The sequence below is a fragment of the Eurosta solidaginis genome, chromosome 3, assembly GCF_040869045.1.
Source record: "Eurosta solidaginis isolate ZX-2024a chromosome 3, ASM4086904v1, whole genome shotgun sequence".
NCBI lineage: Eukaryota > Metazoa > Arthropoda > Insecta > Diptera > Tephritidae > Eurosta > Eurosta solidaginis.
The window spans coordinates 67,278,272-67,302,708 of record NC_090321.1 but is presented as its reverse complement, the minus strand read 5'-3'; the positions used below and the strand labels follow the sequence as shown (position 1 = coordinate 67,302,708).

Below are 24,437 nucleotides of genomic sequence, written 5' to 3'. Positions count from 1 at the left end.
TAGAATGGAATCAATCCAGGAGCTTTGGGAAGACAAACTTACGAAATAGCAGACCTAAGTCGATCAGCTGCGCCAACTCGGAAGTCAGGTTTGAGGCGTTCATAGCAGCCGGTATCTCGTATTACTAAACGCGATTGATGCGAAAGTTTATGGTCATCAGAAAACCTGAAAGTCAATCAATCATGTCGGCTTCCTGGCCTTGCAGTGTCTTTCAAGCGAAAGTCTTTATCTTAGAAAGAGTAGCTGGATTAACTCAGGATACTTTCTCGCTTAAATGTGTCTTCGGGCACCGCATTATACTAGGAAACGAATTAGCAGATGAGAGGGCCTGGAAAGGTTTTGAAATGGATATAAATGAGGCGGGGACCTCCGTACGACCACAACTATGTTATCCTCTAAAAAGGTTTCAAGATTCTACTGGCCATGCTCGGAACGAGCTTCTCTCTTTAAAGAAAAGCAAAAAGCTGCAGTGAAAGGATTGACGAGCGTCATCACAGGTCACTGTGTATCCATGCTTCGACGGTGACGTTTACCACAAGTGCCCTTCGCAGATCCTGTCAGAATGAGGAAGAAAAAGGAATCTTATGATGTCCAGCACCGCGAACAAAACGACTCGGAGTTCATGGGCACAGTTTTAGATAGTTTGGCGAAGGTAGTGGAGGTGTACCTACCTTAGTTCATAAGGGAAAGTTAGTGTGTTTATGAAAAATCTCGTTGTACGAATGGGCCGCCGTCTAGACACTCGCTGAGGGTACTCACAATGGGTAAAAATTTCTATGATTGGAAGTTTAGGCGATTCACATAGAGGCCCGTACAACATAACCTAACCTATGGCAAAAATTACGTGCGCGTGAGACCACGATTTGAACCTGAACCTCCCCAAGCTATCAATGCGTTTCCGACGTGAGTGCACCAAGTATCGAACCTAAGAGGCTACACAGCGCTTTTCAGAGCACTTTTTGGTGAAACTGAAAATAGCTTTTGTATAATCTGTGAAAAATTTAAACAATGTGACATCAGAATGGACAAGGCGAAAGATGTTTTGATTATACCTTGTAAATCTCTTTAAAGTTTCAAAGGGTGTGTGATTCAAACTCACACTCTTGCGATGATCGAACTGTTGACAAACGCATTCAGTCAAAGCCATGATTTTGTTTCAAGTTTGGGCTGATTTGGCTAGCGTTAATCCTTTGTCCGAAAATATTATAATGAATAATATAAAAATCGATTCAGTACTTTTGCGCTTTACTCCAGAGAATCATGTGCAATCTCTGCGCGTACTACCATTTTTATGAACACAACTGTAAGTATGGCGAACTACCTTGTCAATTAAACATGTGTATGTTTGTACAATTTACATGCTTACATCTAACAACCCCTACCTAATTTGGTCAATGAAAACGCCAAGCGGAAAGCGGTAAGTATATTGTTATGCATTTACAACAAAATTTTATAAAAAAAAATTTATATTTTTTTTTTTTGGATTTGTTTTTATTGTAATTATAGCACAAGAGTCAGAGTCAAGCAAACGTGTAGGTTGTACTATGTATTGATAATGCATTCAGCTGAGAGTTTTTTTGTTTTTGCTTCGAATGAGCGATCTTGTCATAGATCAGAATGAAGATCATCATACAAATTCATTCAACATCCGTCGATAAGGCGTATGCGTATTTAGCTCTCCGCTGACTGTATGAATTGTGCTTTGCAAAGCTGAAGCAAAGTGTAAATAAATAAATTAAATAATAACACCTACTAAACAGTGTGGCTTACATACATATATTATCTACCAACTCTGGCCGGTCAATACACTCGACCGCCTTTGCTTATTATAACAAGCTCAGCAAGTTGAAAATTTGCTCTGAATTTTTGTTTATATTTTTTACGTATTTCTGTGCTATCGGCAATGTCGCTTGTGCGCATGCGCTTTGACTGCCTACAACTTATCCAATTTGAATATGTATGAGAAATTGTTAATATATCAGTAAATATGTTTAAACATACAACGGATATATGCAAACTTCTGGGCGGCATGGCACACGTCATTGTGTCCCACGCTTAAGTGGTGCCACACACTGCCACTGACATTGACATTATTACATGTGTGTGTGTGAGTGCGGAAAAGCTCATTGAAGATCAATGGAAAAATTGCTGAGATCGCGCTCAATACCTTTTTAGCATGTCTTACATCATATTATAATAAAATTAATAAAAATATTAAAGAAAAAAGCAGCAAGCTAAATAACGCGCAAAATTATCAAACTGCATTGTCTCCTCTGTCTAGTGCAAGGCATGATTAAGTTTTACTCGAATCAACTTGTAGAATTTTGACGTTTCATTTCAAGTTTTGTTTGTTTATCGTTTATTTTAGTTTTTTTTTTTTTGTAGTTTGCGTAGGTTCAACACAACGGTGGTTTTACGAGAAGCGGAAGCGACGACGTAATATGAATTTTAATACGCATATTTACTGACAAGTGCTAAGAAAACTTATGCGTATTTTTAATTTAAATTAATGAATGAATGACTAATCAATGCAGCAAACTAAAGTTTGAAGTTTATGAATGGAGTGAAACACATTGATAGTCAGAGGAACGAATATACGTACCGCCTAACCAAAGAAAGGCAAATGACTCAATTTGGAGTTATGGACTAACAACCTTAAAATACCCTTGTTTTTGAGAGCTCCTTAATAAAATCTTTTATTTCTTACAAAAGAGCAAAAAATCGTTTTACGTCGGCGCACCGAAAATGAGTCACAAAAATGAGTCAAAAATGAATCTCACTCCGACAGTAATTTTTAAACGCGTTTGGATTTATCTCTAAAGGTTTGATCTTTAACTCTCCTTATAGAAAGTAGGGCAAAATACTCCATTGATAACCATAAAATACACATCAATCCAAGTTTTTCCTTTAGAGTTCATTGTGGAACCCTGAATGAGCAATCAATTGGAGCGTTTTATGATTCTTTTTCTACATTAGAAGTCTTAATTTTTCGAAGCATATCTCTTCGAGCTCTTTTCGGAGCAAATTGTTGTACGTAGGTGCACTTAAAGGAAATCTTAAAATTAGTAAAAAAAATGTCTGAATTCGTTGACTTTCGGGCGTTGTACGACTATTTTTAAATAAATTTCGAAAGTTTTTTCGGAGTCATAGTCAAGTTGGCCTTAACTTTTTGCAGTTATATTGGCATTATTTCAGTCATAGTCTAACTCTTCTAACCAAAAGCAGGATATAAAACAAAGTTTAGAGCCACGTTGGTACAAAAAGGGTGTATTATTTTTCAAGTAATTTCCTTCGCGTTTCTTTTGGGACTTAAAGCAGCAATAATCAAGCAGCTGAAAGGAATATTAAAAATGACTAAAAAATATCTCTCCAGCCGCTGCGGCAGCAGGTGCGTTTTATGCATCTTTTTTATAAATTTTTGAAGCTCATTGAATCAATATTGAAGTTATGCTGCCCGTATTTATAACTCACCTAGCCAAAAGAATGAATCATAAAATACTAATTTTTCGTACCAATACCTTCAAGCTGTTTTTGGAACCCTAAAATAGCTATAAACAGTTCTACGCGAGCGCACTGAAAGGCGTCTTAAAAATGAGTCAAAAACGACTCTGAATCCAATGAGTGAGTCATAAAACACTAATTTTTCGTAGCATATATCTTCAAACTCTTTTTGGAACCCCAAAATAGCTATAAATAGTTCTACGCGAGCGCACCGAAAATCGTCTTAAAAATGAATTAAAAACGACTCTGAATCCGATGAATTGGGAATGTTTTATGACTGTTTTAAAATAAAAACAAGTAAGGAAGGTTAAGTTCGGGTGTAACCGAGCATTAAATACTCAGTTGAGAGCTATGGTGAAAACATAAGGGAAAATAACCATGAAGGAAAATGAACCGAAGGTAACATTGGAATGTGTTTGTATGACATGTGTATCAAATGAAAGGCATTAAAGAGTATTTTATGAGGGAGTGGGCCATATTTCTATAGCTGGACACCATTTAGGGATATCGCCATAAAGGTGGACCAGGGCTGACTCTAGAATTTGTTTGTACGATATGGGTATCAAATGAAAGATGTTAATGAGAATTTTAAAAGGCGTGGGCTTAGTTTTATAGGTGGACGCCTTTTCGAGATATCGCCATAAACGTGGATCAGCGTTGACTCTAGAATTTGTTTGTATGATATGGGTATCAAATGAAAGGTGTTAATGCGTATTTTAAAAGGGAGTGATTCTTAGTTCCATAGGTGGACGCCGTTTCGAGATATCGCCATAAAGGTGGACCAGGGGTGACCCTAAAATTTGTTTGTACGATATGGGTATCAAACGAAAGGGGTTAATGAGTATTTTAAAAGGGAGTGGGCCTTAGTTCTATAGGTGGACATCTTTTCGAGATATCGCCATAAAGGTGGACCAGGGGTGACTCTAGAATGCGTTTGTACAATATGGGTATCAAACGAACGGTGTTAATGAGTATTTTAAAAAGGAGTGGGCCTTAGTTCTATAGGTGGACGCCTTTTCGAGATATCGCAATAAGGGTGGACCAGGGGTGACTCTAGAATGCGTTCGTACAATATGGGTATCAAACGAAAGGGGTTAATGAGTATTTTAAAAGGGAGTGGGCCTTAGTTCTATAGGTGGACGCCTTTTCGAGATATCACCATAAAGGTGGACCAGGGGTGACTCTAGAATGTGTTTGTACGATATGGGTATCAAATTAAAGGTATTAATGAGGGTTCTAAAAGGGAGTGGTGGTAGTTGTATAGGAGGTCGCCTTTTCGAGATATCGCCATAAAGGTGGAGCAGGGGTGACTCTAGAATGCGTTTGTACAATATGGGTATCAAACGAAAGGTGTTAAAGAGTATTTTAAAAGGGAGTGGGCCTTAGTTCTATAGGTGGTCGCCTTTTCGAGATATAGCCATAAAGGTGGACCAGGGGTGACTCTAGAATATATTTGTACGATATGGGTATCAAATTAAAGGTATTAATGGGGGTTTTAAAAGGGAGTGGCCCTTAGTTTTATATATGAAGGCGTTTTCGAGATATCGACCAAAATGTGGACCAGGGTGACCCAGAACATCATCTGTCGGGTACCGCTAATTTATTTATATATGTAATACCACGAACAGTATTCCTTCCAAGATTCCAAGGGCTTTTGATTTCGCCCTGCAAAACTTTTTCATTTTCTTCTACTTAATATGGTAGGTGTCACACCCATTTTACCAAGTTTTTTTCTAAAGTTATATTTTGCGTCAATAAACCAAACAAATTACCATGTTTCATACCTTTTTTAGTATTTGGTATATAATTATGGCATTTTTTTCATTTTTCGTAATTTTCGATATCGAAAAAGTGGGCGTGATCATAGTCCGATTTCGGCCATTTTTTTTACCAAGATAAAGTGAGTTGAGATAAGTATGTGAACTTAGTTTAGTAAAGATATATCGAGTTTTGCTCAGGTTATCATGTTAACGGCCAAGCGGAAGGACAGGCGGTCGACTGTGTATAAAATCTGGGCGTGGCTTCAACCGATTTCGCCCATTTTCACAGAAAACAGTTATCGTCACAGAATCTATGCCCCTGCCAAATTTCCCAAGGATTGGTCAATTTTTGTTCGACTTATGGCATTAAAAGTATTCTAGACGAATTAAATGAAAAAGGGCGAAACCACGCCCATTTTGAAATTTTCTTTTATTTTTGTATTTTGTTATACCATATCATTACTGGAGTTGAATGTTGACATAATTTACTTATATACTGTAAAGATATTACATTTTTTGTTAAAATTTGACTTTAAAAATTTTTTGTTTTTAAAGTGGGCGTGGTCGTTCTCCGATTTTCTGCGAAATTACAGCTTGCAAAACTTTTAAATTACCTTCTTTTAAAAGTGGGCGGTGCCACGCCCATTGTCCAAAATTTTACTCATTTTCTATTCTGCGTCATAAGTTCAACTCACCTACCAAGTTTCATCGCTTTATCCGTCTTTGGTAATGAATTATCGCACTTTTTCAGTTTTTCGAAATTTTCGATATCGAAAAAGTGGGCGTGGTTATGGTCCGGCCATTTTAAATAGCGATCTGAGATAAGTGCCCAGGAACCTACATACCAAATTTCATCAAGATACCTCCAAATTTACTCAAGTTATCGTGTTAACGGACGGACGGGCGGACATGGCTCAATCAAATTTTTTTTCGATACTGATGATTTTGATATATGGAAGTCTATATCTATCTCAATTCCTTTATACATGTACAACCAACCGTTATCCAATCAAAGTTAATATACTCTGTGAGCTCTGCTCAACTGAGTATAATGACTATAAAATATCTCTCCAGCCGCTGAATGAGGTGCGTTTTATGCATCTTTTTTAATAAATGTTTGAAACTCATTGAATCAATATTGAAGTTATGCTGCCCGTATTTATAACTCACCTAGCCAAAAGAATGAATCATAAAATACTAATTTTTCGTACCATATACCTTCAAGCTGTTTTTGGAACCCTAAAATAGCTATAAACAGTTCTACGCGAGCGCACTGAAAGGCGTCTTAAAAATGAGTCAAAAACGACTCTGAATCCGATGAGTAAGTCATAAAACACTAATTTTTCGTAGCATATATCTTCAAACTCTTTTTGGAACCCTAAAATAGCTATAAATAGTTCTACGCGAGCGCACCGAAAATCGTCTTAAAAATTAGTCAAAAACGACTCTGAATCCGATGAATTGGGAACGTTTTATGACTGTTTTAAAATAAAAATTAGAGTCATATCTTGGCGCCATTTCAATTCACTTTTTCTGTCGGTTATCGTTTTGATATCGAAGTGTTATTCATTTCGATAACAAATGTATTATCGGTTTATTATCATTTTGTTATCGATTAGGTTTTGGATGTTTCTCGGCGTTCGATAATACTTTAACCTTCAAGGCTCATGCCACCGAGATTGTTTCTAAAGTACAAAGCCGCAACAAAATCCTCAAGTCGCTTGCCGGCAGCACATGGGGAATAGATAAAGAAACGCTGCTAACCACGTACAAAGCAATTGGCCGGCCGCTCATGAGCTACGCGTCACCAGTCTGGTCGCCTGGTCTTAAAAATACACACTGGAAAAGGCTACAGACCTGTCAAAATGCTGTCATCAGAACTGCCGCCGGATGTCTCCTTATGACCCCCGAACACCATCTACATAGTGAGGCCAAAGAACTAAATATTAAAGAGCACAAAGAAATACTGAACAAGCAGTTCTTGCTTAATTGTCACAAACCAGGACATTCTAACAAACAACTGCTTGATTTAGCACCGCCTCCACGGGGATTAAGGGAACATCTCTTAAAGCACTATGACGAGGTCCGGCACCTGCCAACACAGCCGTTTGATCCAGGCAAGCATAAGAAGGCCCCTTAGCCAAATCCACACAGAATCGGTAAACGCCTTTGTCAAGAAGCGCCCGGTGAACCCCGTTAGTAACATGCTATATCCCATCCTTGCAGAAGAAGAAAGCAGACTACCAAGGGAGACACGAGTCACCCTGGCCCAACTTCGTTCTGGATACTGTAACATGTTAAACTCTTACTTGTCCAGAATCAACCCTGACATACGTAATGTATGTCCTGCATGTGATGTGTCCCCACATGACACCAACCATCTTTTCAATTGTAATGTGGAACCTACGCCTCTAACACCTATCTCCCTATGGTCCGCCCTTGTTGTAAAACAGCCAGTTTCCTTGGACTCCCGTTAGAGGACTTTGATGACAATTTGTGAGTGGTCGTGCCCATTGAATGGGGCAAGCACTGTTAATACAACAACAACGCCGCAACCCCATCGATAACTTTCCGATAACTAACCTATAACAAGCCGATATTTCGTCGGATGTTTTCTATAGCAAACCGATGACGAAAAGCCGATAATAAGCCAACGATGCTCTTCTTAAACAGCTCCGAAATTATTTCGAAATAGCCCTGGAATGATCACAAAATTATTCAAAATAGTACCGAAATACTCTCAAAGTATTACCGAAATAGTCGTGCAATTATTCCAGGAATCTCTTAAAAATTGAAAATTAAAGACCGGACGACGAACAAAAATCACGATGTACGAGTTAATACCTGCCCTGGCCCTCATCATACCTGTCCTGGTATACAGGTCGGAGTCACGGACGATGTCGGAAGAAGTTAATTTGGCTCTTGGAGTGTTGGAGGGAAATTTTCTGCGGAAGATTTATGGTCCTGTCCGTGATGCCGACAGCGAGTATCTAAGGAGATACAATAGTGAGCTGTAAGAACTTTCCGCAGATATGAAGATAGTGCAACGAATAAAAGCCCAAAGAGTTTAGTGGCAAGGCCATGATATGCGGATGGGTAAAGACGTTCCGGCCAAGAAAATATCTCAACCGCCACCAGTGGAGGAAGAATTGCTTGCCTTGGTGCTCCCATTTGGCGTCAGTTACCGTTTAACCGGGATAGTTGGCGGGTCTTGTTAGAAAACGACCAAAATCCCTTAGGCAAATACGCGACAATTAATAATAATGCAGGTCTCTAAAATATTCTCAAAATGATCTTGAAATAGTACCCATAACAATTCCGAAAACATTGCGAAAAAATCCAGAAATAGTATCTATAGAATATTGTGACGAATATTAGTATCACTAAGCGATACTACCATCACTAAGCCGATACTAAGCAGTACTCACATATACACACGCATATGGATACAAACTACAAATATACATGTATATAGCTGGTAAACAAGCATGAAGTTCACGAAATTACTAGACCTTAGGAGAAATGGGTGAACGAGGAAACCGAGAGTATAAAAGCAGCAGAAGCTGAGGCATGACTGAGCAGTTTGATTTATACTCGCAATTAGTTGTGAAGTATAAATGTTATTGTGAAGAACCTTAAAGTAGTCTAATAAAGACTATTTTGCATTATTGAATATTGGAGTTATTTATTCAACAGTTTAGTGATTCGAACGTTAGCAGAAGGTTTGGAATAAGCGGAATTTGCCTAAATTCGTTACAATATAGTCCTGAAATAATAATAATGTGGCGAATATTAGCAGTTCACCATGCCACCTGTAAATAAATACTGCACAACCACTACAGCAATTGTAAGCAGAAGAGAAAGCAAAAAGCACGGCAGCTTGGTTCCCGAAGTGGTGCCGCTATATTACGACGGCTAAAGAGCGGCCGGTATACTCGCGGTTTTCAGCGGCACCGCTTTGTTGTAAACTTCCACCCCTTACGGCAGACGATTCGCAAAATTATATTTTCCATTTTTGCATGGTTTTTATAATTTCTTTATTATTTTTTTAAATGCACCAACAAGAATATTCAAATAAATTTGAAATTTCAAATAAATTAGAAGTCAAAAATTTTTGTTATTTTATAAATAATTTTAAATAATTGACAAAATGTTCGCCGCTTTGAGTATACCGGTGGGAAAAAACGTTGATAAACGAGTTTGTACCGTCATGGCCGTAATATTTATTGCCCCGCCGGTATATTACGTTACGGTGAACTTCGCCGTCTTTTTATTTTCCACATAATTGGTTTTACACTGCAACATTTTTGATAATGTACTGTACCGCTATATAGCGGCTCCGCTTTCGAGGAAACCAAGCCTTAAGAGCGCAAATAATATTACTACAGTAAATAAGTAACTAATGGAGAAGGCTTTTCGCGACCCTGGCAGAAATGAGCGAACAAAGCAACTGATAGTATTAAAGCGGCGCAGTCCAAGTGATAGTGAATCGGTTTGTTTTTCACACACTATATGTGAAGTACGCGAATACATTAAATTGTGAAGATCTACTACCATAGTAGTGCTATAAATAAAGAGCATTTTATATACAGAACACTTGTGTTTATTTACAATTCAGGGATTCGAACGATAACAGAAGGCGCAAAGCAAAAAAAAATTTCCTAAAATTCGCTAAAATAATAATATAATTATAAAATTATACCGAAATAGTCTCAAAATTATCGCCAAACACTGCAGAAGTGAGCGCAAAATAGTAGCGGATATAGAATTTTTTTATGTTTAAACATTGAGAATTAATAACTATTTGCAGATACTGATAATAGCATAATGTTAATACAACATTACAGATATATCACTGCCGACTGCCTGTTTGTATCGCAATATTACAGTTGCTTGAAAACTTTTGGTAAATTATCTCAGTGAGTTTGAGAAAAAAATAAAAAAATGAGCAATAAAATAAATTTCTGTTCTCATTATAATTATATTCTTGTTTCTCTAATATAAATCAATTTAATTTAACTATGTTAGTTGTCTTTTATAGTTTAAATTATTTATAAGTTTTAATTTAATTTTAGACTTTCAAACGCCACACAAAAATATAAAGCTAGAGCTAGAAAATTTACTAAAAATTATATTATGTACCTTCGTATTTATGTAAATATTTATTTTTTTATAATTACAGCTTTTATTAAATTGACTTTTTTTGCAAAAAAAAAATATATTTTTTTGTGTAATAATAGATATATTGTTTTAAAAATAATTTGGAAGCCATTTTATCAATTTTAAAGTGCATTCACTAAATTTAAAAATATTTCGTGTTTTTTAAATATTTTTTCTACGATTTTAATTTCTGTTCGACAGAAATGTTCTCATTATATTTATTTTTTTTTTGTTTAATTATACATAACATAACTAAAGAGTTGCTTTATAAAACTGCGCCAAGCATACTAAAAATAATTTATTATAGACATGCACAGCAGTTCTTTAAAATATTTGTATGTAATTGTTGGAGAGTTTGAAATATTTATTTTAAAAAGTAAAACAAAAAGTATAACCATGGAAGTTTCAATTTAAACTGATGCAACACTTTTGGCTAAACTTTCATAAGGACTGGTACAAAAAGTTCTGCAAATTAAAAAATGCTTATAAAGTGCTTATAGTTACTTAATCTTTTTTTTTTGTTTTTGTTATTATTAGCATGGAAAGTTATAACAATGACAGGTAAAGAAATTGGATCAATTTATTTGTTACTATCTGTATGACCGAAAATTTCTCGAGAGACCCGACATCAAGTTTTGTACAAAAGAAGCACGTTGAATGGATTCAAGTTTTTCCTAACATAATGTCCATTGTCCACTTTTGAGTGACACGAGCGTAATATGCTGGAGCCAAGTGAGGCCAAAATATACCTGGATCATTATAACGACGTGGGAAGGCGTGGATTTATGCCCGCATACACAAATAAGGTTTAAATTCATTTTCACAATTATTTAAAACATTTTACATATTATGTATTAGCTTCACTATGCTGTTAATAAATAATTACAACAACAAAAACAGCAAGCAGCCACACTTATGTACATGGACACATTATAGCAAGCAGCCACACTTATGTACAAGGCAACGAAGAATATGCCACGCATATAATCAGCAGCTCGAAGTGAAGAGATTATCTCACACATACACACGCATATAGTTAAATAACCAAATATGAGATACAACTGTTCCAAATAGGGTTGCCAGATTTTTATTTCGGGTTCCCGGGACAGACCTAAAATTTGAGCCAATTTCCCGGGATTTTTAAAAATTTCCCGGGACATTTGAAAAATAAGACACACCTATATATTTGTATGGGTTGCACATTTCGGCGAAATAATTTTTAGATAGAATTAAACTTTTTAAACTCTTTTATTTATAACAAATATTTTTATGAAACAGACTAACAATTAATACGTTTACTGTGTTTAATGCGAATTCAATATTCTATGGATTCATTTTGCAAACGTTATTTTAAAACACAACACTTGCCTTGCAAAATGAATATTTAGGTGTGCGAAATGTCAAACATAGACAATATTCAGAACCACAGCAGAGAGGATTGAAATAATAAGAGACGTCAGTTCGATTTTCGATTGGCGGGTATTAGAAAATTGGCTTCTACACATTTTAAGAAGTTTATATTAATTTATATTATGATTGTTGGAAAGATGAAGAATTGTTTAATTAATACAATCCCTTAAAACAATCTAAAATACCTCATGCAAATGTGTAGAAGCAATTTAAAATTACCCCCCCAAATGGGACATTACCAATATATGTCACAAAAAGTATGAACTGACGTCTCATATTATATCAATCCTCTTTGACCGCAGTAGGGATGAATTTTGTGACGTTCCAATGAAGCGTGATCCAAATACGGATAGAAATTTAAAATGCAAATGCAACAACAATGTGAAACTTATGGATCAATCGCAAAGGTTTTTCTTCTTTACAGAGTTGCATGCAATATGCTAATGACCTGAATACAATCGAAGCCGAAATATGGCCATGTTTCGTAGCAGATTATAATTTATTAATTTTGATATTTTGAAAATGCCGGGGCATAGCATTTCCCGCCGGGACACTTTAAAATGTGTGAAAAATACGGGATGTCCCGGCCAATACGGGACATTTGGCAACGCTAGTTCCAAAAGGCAATGCCGTGAAAAGTCTGGCCTTAGGAGAAATATGCGAACGGGGCAACAGAGAGTATAAAAGCAGCGCAAGCTGAGAAATAACTAATCAGTTTGATTTAAACACGCACGTAGTGAAGTGTAATTAAATTTGTGAAGTACTACTAAGACCATTTTGCAATACTAAATATTGGAGTTATTTATTCGACAGTTCAGCGTTTCGAACGTTAGCAGAAGGCGCATAATTATCAGGAACTCCCAAAAATTCGTTACAATATTAATGATTTTTAATTTATAAATTATTCAACTTTTTTTAATATACTGCTCATTAGCCTTTTTATAGTGTCTTCATTAATTTTCTTTGCTTGAAGAAAACCATTTTTTGGAAAAGTAGTAGTGGTATCAGCAACTTGTTTTGTACCCTTCTTAAGCCTTTTAACCAGAGCCCAATATCTTTCGATGAGTCTGAGCTCCGGGAAGTAAGGTGGATTAGCGTCTCTGGGCGTAAAATATTATATGATTTTTCTGATACCACTCAACTGCCGTTTCGCTGTAATGGCACGAAGCCAAGTCGGACCAAAAAAAGTAGACACCTCATGCTCCCTTGTTTTTGCAAACACTCCTTGATATGTAACTCTGTATTAATCGTTACAGTTTTTACCAAAGGCTTGCTAGAAATTGATTGGCAAACCAAAAATATGGTTGCCTATCCGTAGCGAATTATCAGAGCCTAAGTAATACCGAACGCGGTTCTAGGTACCCAGGGAAAATCGAGCGGTGGCGAGTGCTAGGTTAGATTAAGTCGGTTGCCCCTTAGGCACGTAGCCCTACACTGAGTGTAGTACACTCGTAGAGTCGCGTTGATGTTCCGGTTAGTGGATAAAGCTTTTTCTCTTTGCAAGAAACTTACTTTTAAAGCTTGCCACATATTAAATTGCAAAATTATTTGAAAAGAAAACATAAATTCTAAAATATTTAGTAACGTAATAATTTGGAAAACGGCTTGGTATATACTATTACATCGAATTTGAGTTTTCACGTTTTCTAAGTTCATTTTAGCAGAAAAGGCCAAATGAAATTTTGAGCGATCCAAACGTATTTGTAAAAATTGTATACGAATTTTTAAGGTAAATGAATTTAAAAATTGTTTGCGAATACAGGAATTCAAGTTCTCTTTAATATAATTTTTCTTTCAAATTCAGCACAATATTCCCACTTGAGTGATATCTTATGTTAGAAAATTTTTTTTTGGTTGATTTTCGTTCTGTGCCAATAAAAAATGCAGTGCCTATTTTTTGGGTAGTCGAGTCTGACATCGCTACCATGGACCCAATAAATATTTGGAATGTGACTCAGCGCAGAGCTTTGATAACTAACATGGTTCTCAAGCGACATTTTTCAACAGTCGCTCAACTTGAGAATCACAGCGTCCAGCACAAAAAGCGGCTAATTTTTTATGGCAGAAAATGCTGTTTTTCAAATTGAGAAAAATATAGATATCAACATGATCTCTAACCGAAATAAAATGTATGAAAATAAAGTGAAATACTTAAAACGCTAAGGTAGTGAAGGTTCGAGAATAATTTGAAATTTAATGAGAACTATTAATTTCTCAAAGGTTGGAGACTAATTTTTCAAAGGTTGATAACAACTATAAATTTTTCAAATGTTGGAAACATTTTTAGCAGATAGAGTTGCCACCTAGTCATCAAAACCATTTTGGGATCGCTTTCCGGACTCCTTTTGGGATTGTTGGGGTCATCGATTTCGCTGTATTTGAGGATTATTCTCAGATTGTGTTCGTCATAGAGACTGCGTCAGTATAGATTCGGAACCAGAACACGTTAAAGGTACAACCTTTTCCCATTTAATCCATTGATAAAAATTTTATACGATCCATAGATTTGTATACTCGATAACTAAAACTTTTGGTATAAAAATATCGATGTCGAGCGACAGATATCTAGTAAAGATATTATAACGAATTTTGGGAAATTCCGCTTATTTGTAACCTTCTGCTAACGTTCGAATCGCTAAACTCTTGCAAACTGGTCGTTATTTAGATTACTTGGGAGTAGTACAATTATACTTCACAATTATACTGCACTTCGCAACTAATAGCGTGTTTAAATCAAACTGATTACTCAACTTGCGCTGCTTTTATACTCTCCGTTGCTTCGTCCGCATATTTCCCCTAAGGTCTAGACGTTTCACCTTCTATAACTTGTGTATCTCCTGCTTGGTTACCATCTATGTACATGTATATATGTAGTTTATGTTTTTCTTATACCCATATGCGGGTGTATGTGTGAGTAACTACTTCGGCTGATGATTACATGTGTTGTGAGATACCTTTTCGTTGCCTTGTATGTATGTGTGTAAATGATGATTGATTTATTCATGTACACAAGAGTGGCAGCTTGCTTTATTGTTGTTGTGCCTTTATTTACTAACAACATAGTGATGATAAAATTCCCCACAATATGTATTGGAGTAAGCATAAGACTGGGTCGAAAAAAAGTAGCTAATGTCCGCCCATGAATTTAAAGATTATGTTGAGAGGGTTTCGGAAATTTTTTTTATGTTCCTTCGAAATACAACCGAAAAGGTTTTTTCGTTGTAACTTGGTTATTTAACGTCCGATTTTTAAAATTGATATGTCATTATTTTGGCCTTGAGAAGCTTCACCTTTCCTTTTAATGTCATTTTAAGCTATGAAGTCGTTTTCACATGATTAGGTCAGCTAACATGTGACTACAGCCAGACTCTGACTTCTGACTTTTTACCTCGTATAACAGCTGTTATACTAAATTTCTCAAAATGTTACGTGTACGCACCGGTAGCAGCCTTTTCATATGGTAAAGATATGTTTGGGTGCAAATAAAAAGAACGTTTCTAAACAAAAAAAAAATGTGCGCATATAAAAATCAAGCTCCCACAACAATACAATAACTTTAAAGAAGTGCCTTTATTTTAATAATTTTGTTTTGTTTTTTGTTTTTTCAAATCTACCCACGTAAATAACAATAAAATAAGCAACTGCAAATAATATTTATTTTACGTAATTATGTACATGTAGTACATATGTATATACTTATATAACAACTAAAAACTTACTAATTATTACAAAAACAAACATATTATTCAACTGATCACGCTCAATCTTATATTTTCCATCCGCATTGCTCTACCATTTTTTTATAGACTCTGCAGCAAATTATTACTTTATACTAAACAGACATATATACATATGTACATATTTTATATGCATTTATTGCATATAGGCATGTATATATTTTTTTATTTAATTAAGCATTTATTTATTATATATATTGCACACAATATTCGCATAAAAAAAAGTTTAGGTTTTTTTTTATTAATTTGCATTTATTAAATTTTTTATACTTTTCCTAGTTTTGCAATAGCTAACGAAAACTCTTAAAGCTTTCGGGTTTAAGTAATGAAAAAATGGCACTGAATTCAGTTTATGATTTAATTTGAAGCAAAAATATTTCACTAGTTATCTTTTTTGCTTTCATTTAACTGTGTGTTCTTGGTTTTTCTATGACAAATTTTGTATTTGTTTTTTGTTTTTGTTGAATGACCTCCAATTTATGGCACTGGATACACGTTTTAAATGAAGAAAGTGTCTGCATGTGCGTGCGCATATATTAAATTATGCAAGGACATGCTTTAAGCGCCTAAAAGTAGACTTCAATTGCACTTCATTTATGCGGCTGTGGAGACATGTGTTCGCTTGTTTTGACTTTTTTTGGGAAATTCAAAGTTATATATGGCACAGTTTAATGAGAATTATTCTTGTCGTCTGGTATATATGTATTGGTCCACAAAAAAAAGAGCACAAAATAGATATCGCGCTTAAAAAAAATAGATATCGCGCTTAAAAAAACTGCGATAAAGAAGAATAAAAAATATTTCGAAAACTTCCAGATCTAACTTTTTAACAAAAAAGTATGTGAGTGCATCGCAAATATTTTTTTTTTTTTGTAGCAAATTATGAAATTTTCCTCCACTACATTTAATTTGTAATGTTTAAAGAGTAAAAAAAAAAACAAATTCAAAATAAAAAAAAAATGTTCATAAAAATTTGTCACTTTTAAATGGAATTTTTAGCTTTTTGTATTAATTAAAGAAAAAAAATTTTATAAAAATATGTAAAGAAAAAAATTTAGCAGCGATCCTGGTTTCAAGTGAGTGTGACGTCACAAGAGTATCACCAATTATTTCATTGATCTGCATAAAAAAAGAAATTATTGTTGGCAAAAATCTACAAAAATAAATTGACCGGAAAAATCATAAAAAGAAATTATAGTTAGCAAATTGAGAATTTTTCGAAAAACTTCAATATTTCTCAATTTTTAACCAAGCGCTCGAAAACTTAAAATCAAAATTACAAAATTCTTTTGTTATATACTTTTTGGTGCACTTTTTGCTGGTATAAAAAATACAAAACTAACAACTTTTTTACTAAGATATTTTAAGAAAATACTGAATCAAATTGAATTTAAAAAATAAAAATAATGACAGCAGCTGGGTTAAAAAATTATTTAAAGCTATGGCAACATTTTAAGTTCTTTAATTGAAGAAGGGGACGCGTTTTTTTAACATTTAATGAATTTCTTTAGTGTTTATAATATTTTTTGTGTTTTTAGTTGATAAACGCCTTCTTGGATTTTAAAAAAAATTTTTACATTAGATATACGCAATTTTTTTGTAGCTGAACCTGAAAAATATGCAGAATTTCAATAAACTTTTTTTTTTTTTATTTTCCATTTTTTTACAGAAATTTTCTCTATTTCTTTTTTAGTTATAAATTGTTTTACTTTTAATACATTTTTTTTGTTGCTTTTTCAATTAAGTCTTCAAATGTTTTTTATTTGTTACTGAATCTTGAAGTTCTACAAAATAAGAACTTTGTGCAAGAAATTTGGGAAAATTTTAAAGGTTGAAAACTGTTTTGATGGCAAATCGCCTTATCTTTAATTTTGTAAAAAAAAGGTGATTTTTTATGTGATTTTTATTGTTTTTTCAATGAATACTTTTAAAATTAAGTATTAAAGAAGTGCTAATTCTGAGCTTTTGAAATTTAAAGAGGAGTCAAGATGTTATTGGTTTAAAACAATTAAAATGTTCTTTTTTGTGGATTTTAAAATTTTTAAGTTTTCGTTAAGCCAAAAAGTGAATCTTTGAACTTTAAGGTTTTTGAATTTTTTATAAATAATAACTGAACTTTTGAGCTTAATAACATGAATTAAAAATTAACGAATGTTGCGCTATTAAAATAAATAACAGAATTAACTTTGTTTTATATCAAAATTAAATGAAATAAACTTTTCAAAGAACTGTTAAACAGTGGAAAAAATATTTTAAAGTTCTTCTTATTTTAATGGAAAATTTTAAATTTTTTAAAACTAATTTTTAATTTGGTATTTTTGTTTTTTTTTTTTTTTTTTTTGTTTTGTGGGAGCTTTTAATTTTTTTCAATAACTATTTTTAAACTCAGTATTGAAGTTTTAAAAGTAGCTACATATATTTTGCGTTTTTTTTTTACTTTTTGAAATTCGCAAAATTTAATATTTTTTTTTAACAAAAACCTGCATTAAACATTAAAATAGGTTGATTTTTTTAGGTTTTTGATTCAACCTAACCTAACCTGGGTTTTAAAAATTGTTCTAACAAAATTAACTAAATTTTTAGGAAGTGGCTATTAGTCCGATTTTTGTTTTATCGTTTAGTATGAAGGAAAACAAGAAGTAAAAAAAGCTTAAAACGGAATTTTTTTAGAAAATTTTTTTAACAACAGAAAATTAAAGAAAGTTGGAAAATTTTCTGCAATCCTAAAATCGGAAGCAATCTAAAAAGAACAGGAAGTAAAAAAAGCTCGATCAAAATCGAATTTTTTTTACTGAATTTTTTACTAAAAGCAAATTAAGGAAAGTTGGAAACTATTCTGGAATTCTTAAATCGGAAACCGTCAAAATTTTTAATTTAGATGTTTTTCCTTTAAAAGGCTTTGAAATTTGTTTTTGGGAAGTTTTTGAAGTTTTTTGGAAGTTTTATAAAATTTTTAAGCCAGAATTGAACATTCATATTAAATAAAATAAAATAAAATAAAATAAAACAAAATAAAATAAAATAAGTTTAAATTTTTTCTATGCAAGTTTTTTTTGTTTTTGTATAAAATATATAACAAAATAAAATATATTTGTTGATCAAAATAAAAGTGAAATAAAATTAAACAAAAAGTTAAACAAGAAGAAAACTTGTTTGGAATTTTTTAAATTTGGTCTCTTTTTGTTTAAAGTAAATAACAAATTAGTTTTATTTGATAGTTAAAAAAAAATTTGAGTAGTGGAACTCGAAAACCGTTACTGTCAAAAATATTCTAAATCTTGTGCTCCTATTATTATGTGGACCGCTGTACATAGTACGAGTACGTCATTATGTAGATTCGTCTTTATTTTCCGTTTAGATTCGTATCAACTCATCATAAATGACTAGTTTCGTATTTTTTTCGTATGTTTTGTTTTATATATTTTTATTTTTAATTATTAACTTTAAAGCAAATTAAAGTATTGAGCATTTATGTTCTAATTAAAGGCGAGATCATTGATCGTATTCGTTATTATTCGATAAATAAAACTAAGGAAAAGTGCAAAAATGTGAAAAAACTCAATCAAATGAAAGTGCAACTTTCATGCATTACTAACTTCTTTTTTTGCTTGAAAAGTTAAGCAAAGACGGATTAATGGAATGACGATTTAAGCTAATTTATTAATTAAGTACACGCGTTATCAAAAAAAAAAAAAAAAATAAAAAAATTACGCCTACAAAATATTACAACAAAAAGTCGCTAGCTTTCATGCTGAAAGCACACTTTTGCTTTTGTTGAGTGCCATTTAGCGCAATAAAAAAAGCTCAATTGTTGCAAGCTTTCAGCATCCCTAAACTTTCACACGCGCAAAAATTAGCAAAAGCGTTTATGCATATATTTGGTCACCCGTCGCACGCTATCTACATACTATAGCCATATACATATATACGCGTATATTTATTTATAGATATTGCCATATTTATCAACACTTATCGCTGCGAATGCGCATGTGACATGTGTGAATGTGTCGAATGTGGTACATGTGGCACGTGCGAATGATGCGTATGACCACCATGCGTTGCATAGGCTTGCGCATGTGATAGAGGAGACGGTTGACCACCACTATATGGTGATTGCATTATACTCTGTTCGAGTCCATAATGGGATGCAGGCGCTTGCGGATGACTAAGATGAGCGTGACCATGATGGCCATAAATTAATTGTCTTACTTTTGAGTCCTCGTCCGCTATGTTATAGCTTAATTCGGTCTCTTCGAAGCCAGTCGCTGACATACGTTGATCACCACCGCCTACACTGGGCGGATCTGGTGAATTTAGACATGTTTGTATTAGTTGTTTACCAGCCTCTGATGTGATCATTGGTTGTAATTTGCGTGTGGCAAACGTATAAACGTGCCCAGTCTCTGAGGCGACTAACAGCATTACTTGTGTGCCAGTTAGTGTGGAGAGCTCGTAAGCCTGTAAGTAGAAAAGAAAAGGAAAAAATGTTAAGTATTTTTTTTATTTGCGTTCGCATTCATTTTTTTTAAGGTTGGCAACACTAAATTATATGTTTGTGGGCTCATTACTGTTTCTGTTCATGAAGTCAAGGTGTTGTAAAAAAAAGTATTTACTAATTACGAGCCGGACCTGTGCGCATCTCGTGCAACCAATATAAAATTCTCTTATCAGCTGTTCTATCAATCAATTAAAAGTTACAGCTTGCGCTGCATACGCTACAGCTTGCATACGCTAGATGACAGTAACTGCCAATAATGCAGTGTAAATATTCACAATAGTGCCATAGTACAAATAGATTTTTTGTGTGCTCGCAATCGTTTATTTTTAGCAAATTATTTTAATAAAATATAGCTAAACAAAAGCACCCCGTCTCCGTCTTTACAACCAAAACTTTATTTATAGATTTGGATTCCAAATAAGAGCGAAAAAGGGACCCGTACATAAAAACAGCAATTAGAAATAAAATATATGATTGTCTGATGCATGGTATAAACATCAAGTGATGTAAAAATCACCATATCGCACAGCTACCAATAAAAAATCTGAAGTTTCGAAGTTATGAGTACCTCCGGGCTTTCCAAATCAATACCTACCGAACTGTATACGCGATTTACTAACACATCGATGAGTCACCGAGAAAAGACTTTGCAAAAATTAAAAATTGCATTGGCGCATATAGGAAAGACAGGCACCTTTTCACGTTTTCTGAACATTGCGATTTTTTTGGATTGATCTAGGTGTACGATATGTTGTATTTACAATAAGGAGAGCGCTTCTGACCGGAAAACTGAAGCGTCGCTGATGTTGTTATTGTAGTAACAGCACTTCACCCTGCACAATGCGCGATAACGCGAGAGGCGGGAAACTTTTCTCAGTGAGTGTAATTTAAGCGGAGCGACCACATTGTTTACACGGGCCGGTTTCCGTTCCAGTACAGTCACATGCATAAGGAACTAAAATTACTAATTACTAAACTATTTCTTGTGGGGAAGGGACTTTTGAAATATAGAAATTAAACAACAAAACGGATAGGAATTGTCGAGCCGACTTTCTACCAAGCACATACATTTCAGCTCAACTATAGACTCGGCAGAGTCGTGGCTTGGATTAGAGCTAACTAGCTAGCTCTGTGAACTCACAAGGGCACACTCTAAGAAAACATAAGTAACTGGGAAACAAAGAAGTTCAGGCAACACTAGATTGAATGCCCAGGGCAAAGACATGCCAAATTGTTTATACTCCATGCAACGAGATTATCAGCCAAACTCATTAATCTAAGCAGAGAGAACCCACGGACACTCACTGGGTATTATACGGAACACTGTTAGTCTACGATGTCACCTAAGTAAGTTCGCTTGTGTGAGCTGACGATGAAATGACGGTTTACATTCTCTGAAAATGCGTTGCTCTGGCATGGCAGAGACTGTCCCATCTAAGGTGCGTGACTCTTAATCTCTGCGTGATAGGGGGCAAGAAGCCTTTAGACTCCAAGGGTGATGCCGCCATATTCCATACTAACTTGCCTTGTATTAGGACGGCTGTGATAAGAGATTTATAGAGCATGATATTTGGACTTCCCGAAAGAACTTAATTTATCGATCGATTTAAAAGTTAAATACAGTGTGGCTGCACTACGCGGTATGAGTTTCCGGGTAGCGCAAGCTCTTTCATGCAATCTAAGTAAAAGTGATAACCAACCCGTCTGTAATCATTTTAGGCTTCAGATGTTAGTTAGCAGCTTTTATCCGCCAAGAGGTGAGACTGCAATCAACCGTATTTCTTGAAGAAAATTAATCAAAAATGTGCGAATATTGTCTGCCAAATGTCCTTGGCGATGACTGTGGGAAACGTTTTGATGGCGATTTTTAAGGCATTTATCTAAAATGATACTTTCCGGCTGAGTGATATGAAATTCAGACTGACAACTATGCTACACATGAGATGTTCTGCAAAATATCGCACATTTGCCTCCACCATCCGGTAGTGGAGTGAGACGATGGGACCATATGGTCTGTCTTCTTTTATGAGAGTTTAGAAGAAAGAGATGAGACAGACAGGTTTTTCGTCCAGAGACTTTTCGCGCAACTAAAGGCTAATGGAATCTTTACTTGGCGTTTAACTTGCTCTTCGTGAACAATCTTTTAGGCTGAGGAATGTCGCTCTGCCTCGGAAAGGAGAGACACTAACTGCAGATTCACGGTCCGTTTGATCGCATCGCTCGTTAATAGTCAGCGTTATCGTAACACAAAGGCGTAAGCAGAATCGGTCGAAAATTTACCCAACAAGTCGTCGAATGAAAATGGGGTCTGCGTTCAACCACCCTTTTTATGGTGACGTGAAAAAACGAAGCCCTAGTGAAGCAACAGCAGTGCAAACGACATCTGCCATTACCGAACCGAGATATTCAAGCCAAGGTTGAAAACTTGGTTATGCACATAAATCAATTATTATTTGCATGCCATAAATCAACTATTATTGGAATGCTAGAGAAAATTCGATATGTAGCACCTATTAGCTGTCTGCATGTTGCTATTGTTGATTGCGATTCAATGCAGAACCTGCCTAATGGCGTTGAGCAACTTAGCTGGCTCCATCAGGAATCCTTCGCATCCATCGCGCTAGCTATCTGGCAAGATGTCAGCCAGCGTGACTCAGCAAACGTTGTCCTGCCTGAAAATAGTACTCCCTTCCTATGTTTCACTTTTACTTCATACGCCTGCCCTATTCGCACTCCCACTCCCGCCTATACTACCATTCCTGCTCTCACTACTACTATCACTCCCAATCTTACTCACACTCACACTCCTACTTCCACTACCACTCCCACTCCCTCTTTCACTCCCACTTCCACTCCTACTTTCACTCCCACTACCATTCCCACTTCCTCTTTCACTCCCAGCTCCACTCCTACTTTCACTCCCACTACCACTCACACTGCCTACCTCACTCTCACTCCCATGACCTTTAACCAATAGGTGATAGCGAGTTGATGTGAATACCCTTACTGATTTTGGATGTACCTAATAAGAAATCTTTTACACTTAATAGAGAAATGATTGACAGTTCCAAAATGACAATTTTAGTTCTAAAGAACAACAGCAACAACAACCTAGTACGCTATTTGTATAAATGTCACCAAGTCAAGTAAGTTTATTTATGAACTCGGCTACAACTATTTAGGTATGTAAGTGGGTATTTACAAAAAATGATAATTGGCTCGATTAGATACTAAGTTTGGTAATAAAACACAAATAACATTACAATACAAATGATAATTTTTCAAAGAGCAATCAATGTTTAGTGGCAAAGCAAGCAATGGGAAGCCAATGATCACGAAGCAGAAATAGTAAAACAGACAGACAAACAGACTTTATGTGCAATGCAATATATTTATATATATACATAATATATTTAGATACGAGAATGTATTTATGTACTAGTAGCAATCTAAATATTCCCAACTCTAAACAACATCAATGTTCAAATAGTTAGACGCGTGGTAGATTCTATACGATATGTATATATATATATAGATAAATATTTATATATATATACATGCAATCATATAACATCGCTTTAGATATATTGCTAAGTTAAGCATGCGTCACATTGAATTTCCATTTCTTAGCTCGCCACTAACTTGACAGTCTTATGGCGAATCAGAGGCGGCTCCTGTCCTACGTGTTGTATCGTCGGGAATGAGAATGCTCACGCACTGGCCGCACAGGCAAAAGATCGAACGTTCATACATGAATACATATGAAAGTGGATGTTTGTTTTGCGCGCTTTCTTGCATTTAATAAGAACTGCTGCCGTGGGTAAAAGTGCAAAACGGCGCGCATGCGCATATAATTCCCATACAAATGACAGCGCGCCACAGAGCAGTGGCTGCAACGATTACAATAACACTGTGTAACATTTTCAAGCACATTGACTTGGGGGTGTAATGATTTCGAATACGGCCTAGGTTTGACTATTACTATAGGAAGGTCCTCGAGGTTAAAACGTGAAATCATGTTTAAGCTCATTTGGGTAGAGTTCCAATGATAAAGAAACTCACTAGAACACATAACTGATTATTTTAGACACAGAATTACTTACTTCGACTTACTTACTTACTTAATTGGCGCTTAACCGTTTAAACGGCTATGGCCCTCCAACAAGGCGCGCCAGTCGCTTCTTTTCTCTCCCAACCGACGCCAATTGGTCACACCAAGGCATTTTAAATCGTTTTCCACCTTGTTCTTCCAGCGGAGTGGGGGCCGCCCTCTACCTCTGATTCCATAGGCGGGTTCGGATAGAAACACTTTCTTGGCCGGAGCGTTATCTTTCATTCGCATAACATGGCCTAGCCAGCGCAGCCGCTGTT

The 24,437-nt window shown here is 35.1% G+C and overlaps 1 protein-coding gene across 3 annotated transcripts in view; it reads right to left on the bottom strand.

Annotated features, from left to right (window-relative positions):
- The window catches only part of bs (blistered), a 126,316-nt gene that overhangs the window by 85,387 nt on the left and 16,492 nt on the right, over positions 1 to 24,437 (bottom strand). For 2 of the 3 annotated variants that reach the window (XR_010950663.1, XM_067772134.1), the window contains exon 2: positions 19,778 to 20,026. Coding sequence is in view for 2 of the 3 variants with exons in the window: in XM_067772134.1 (XP_067628235.1) it covers positions 19,778 to 20,026 (249 nt within the window). In the remaining variant the exon portion in view is untranslated. Of the gene's footprint in view, positions 1 to 9,907; positions 20,027 to 24,437 lie in introns of those variants that run through there. The other variant, XM_067772135.1, reaches the window with a different exon arrangement.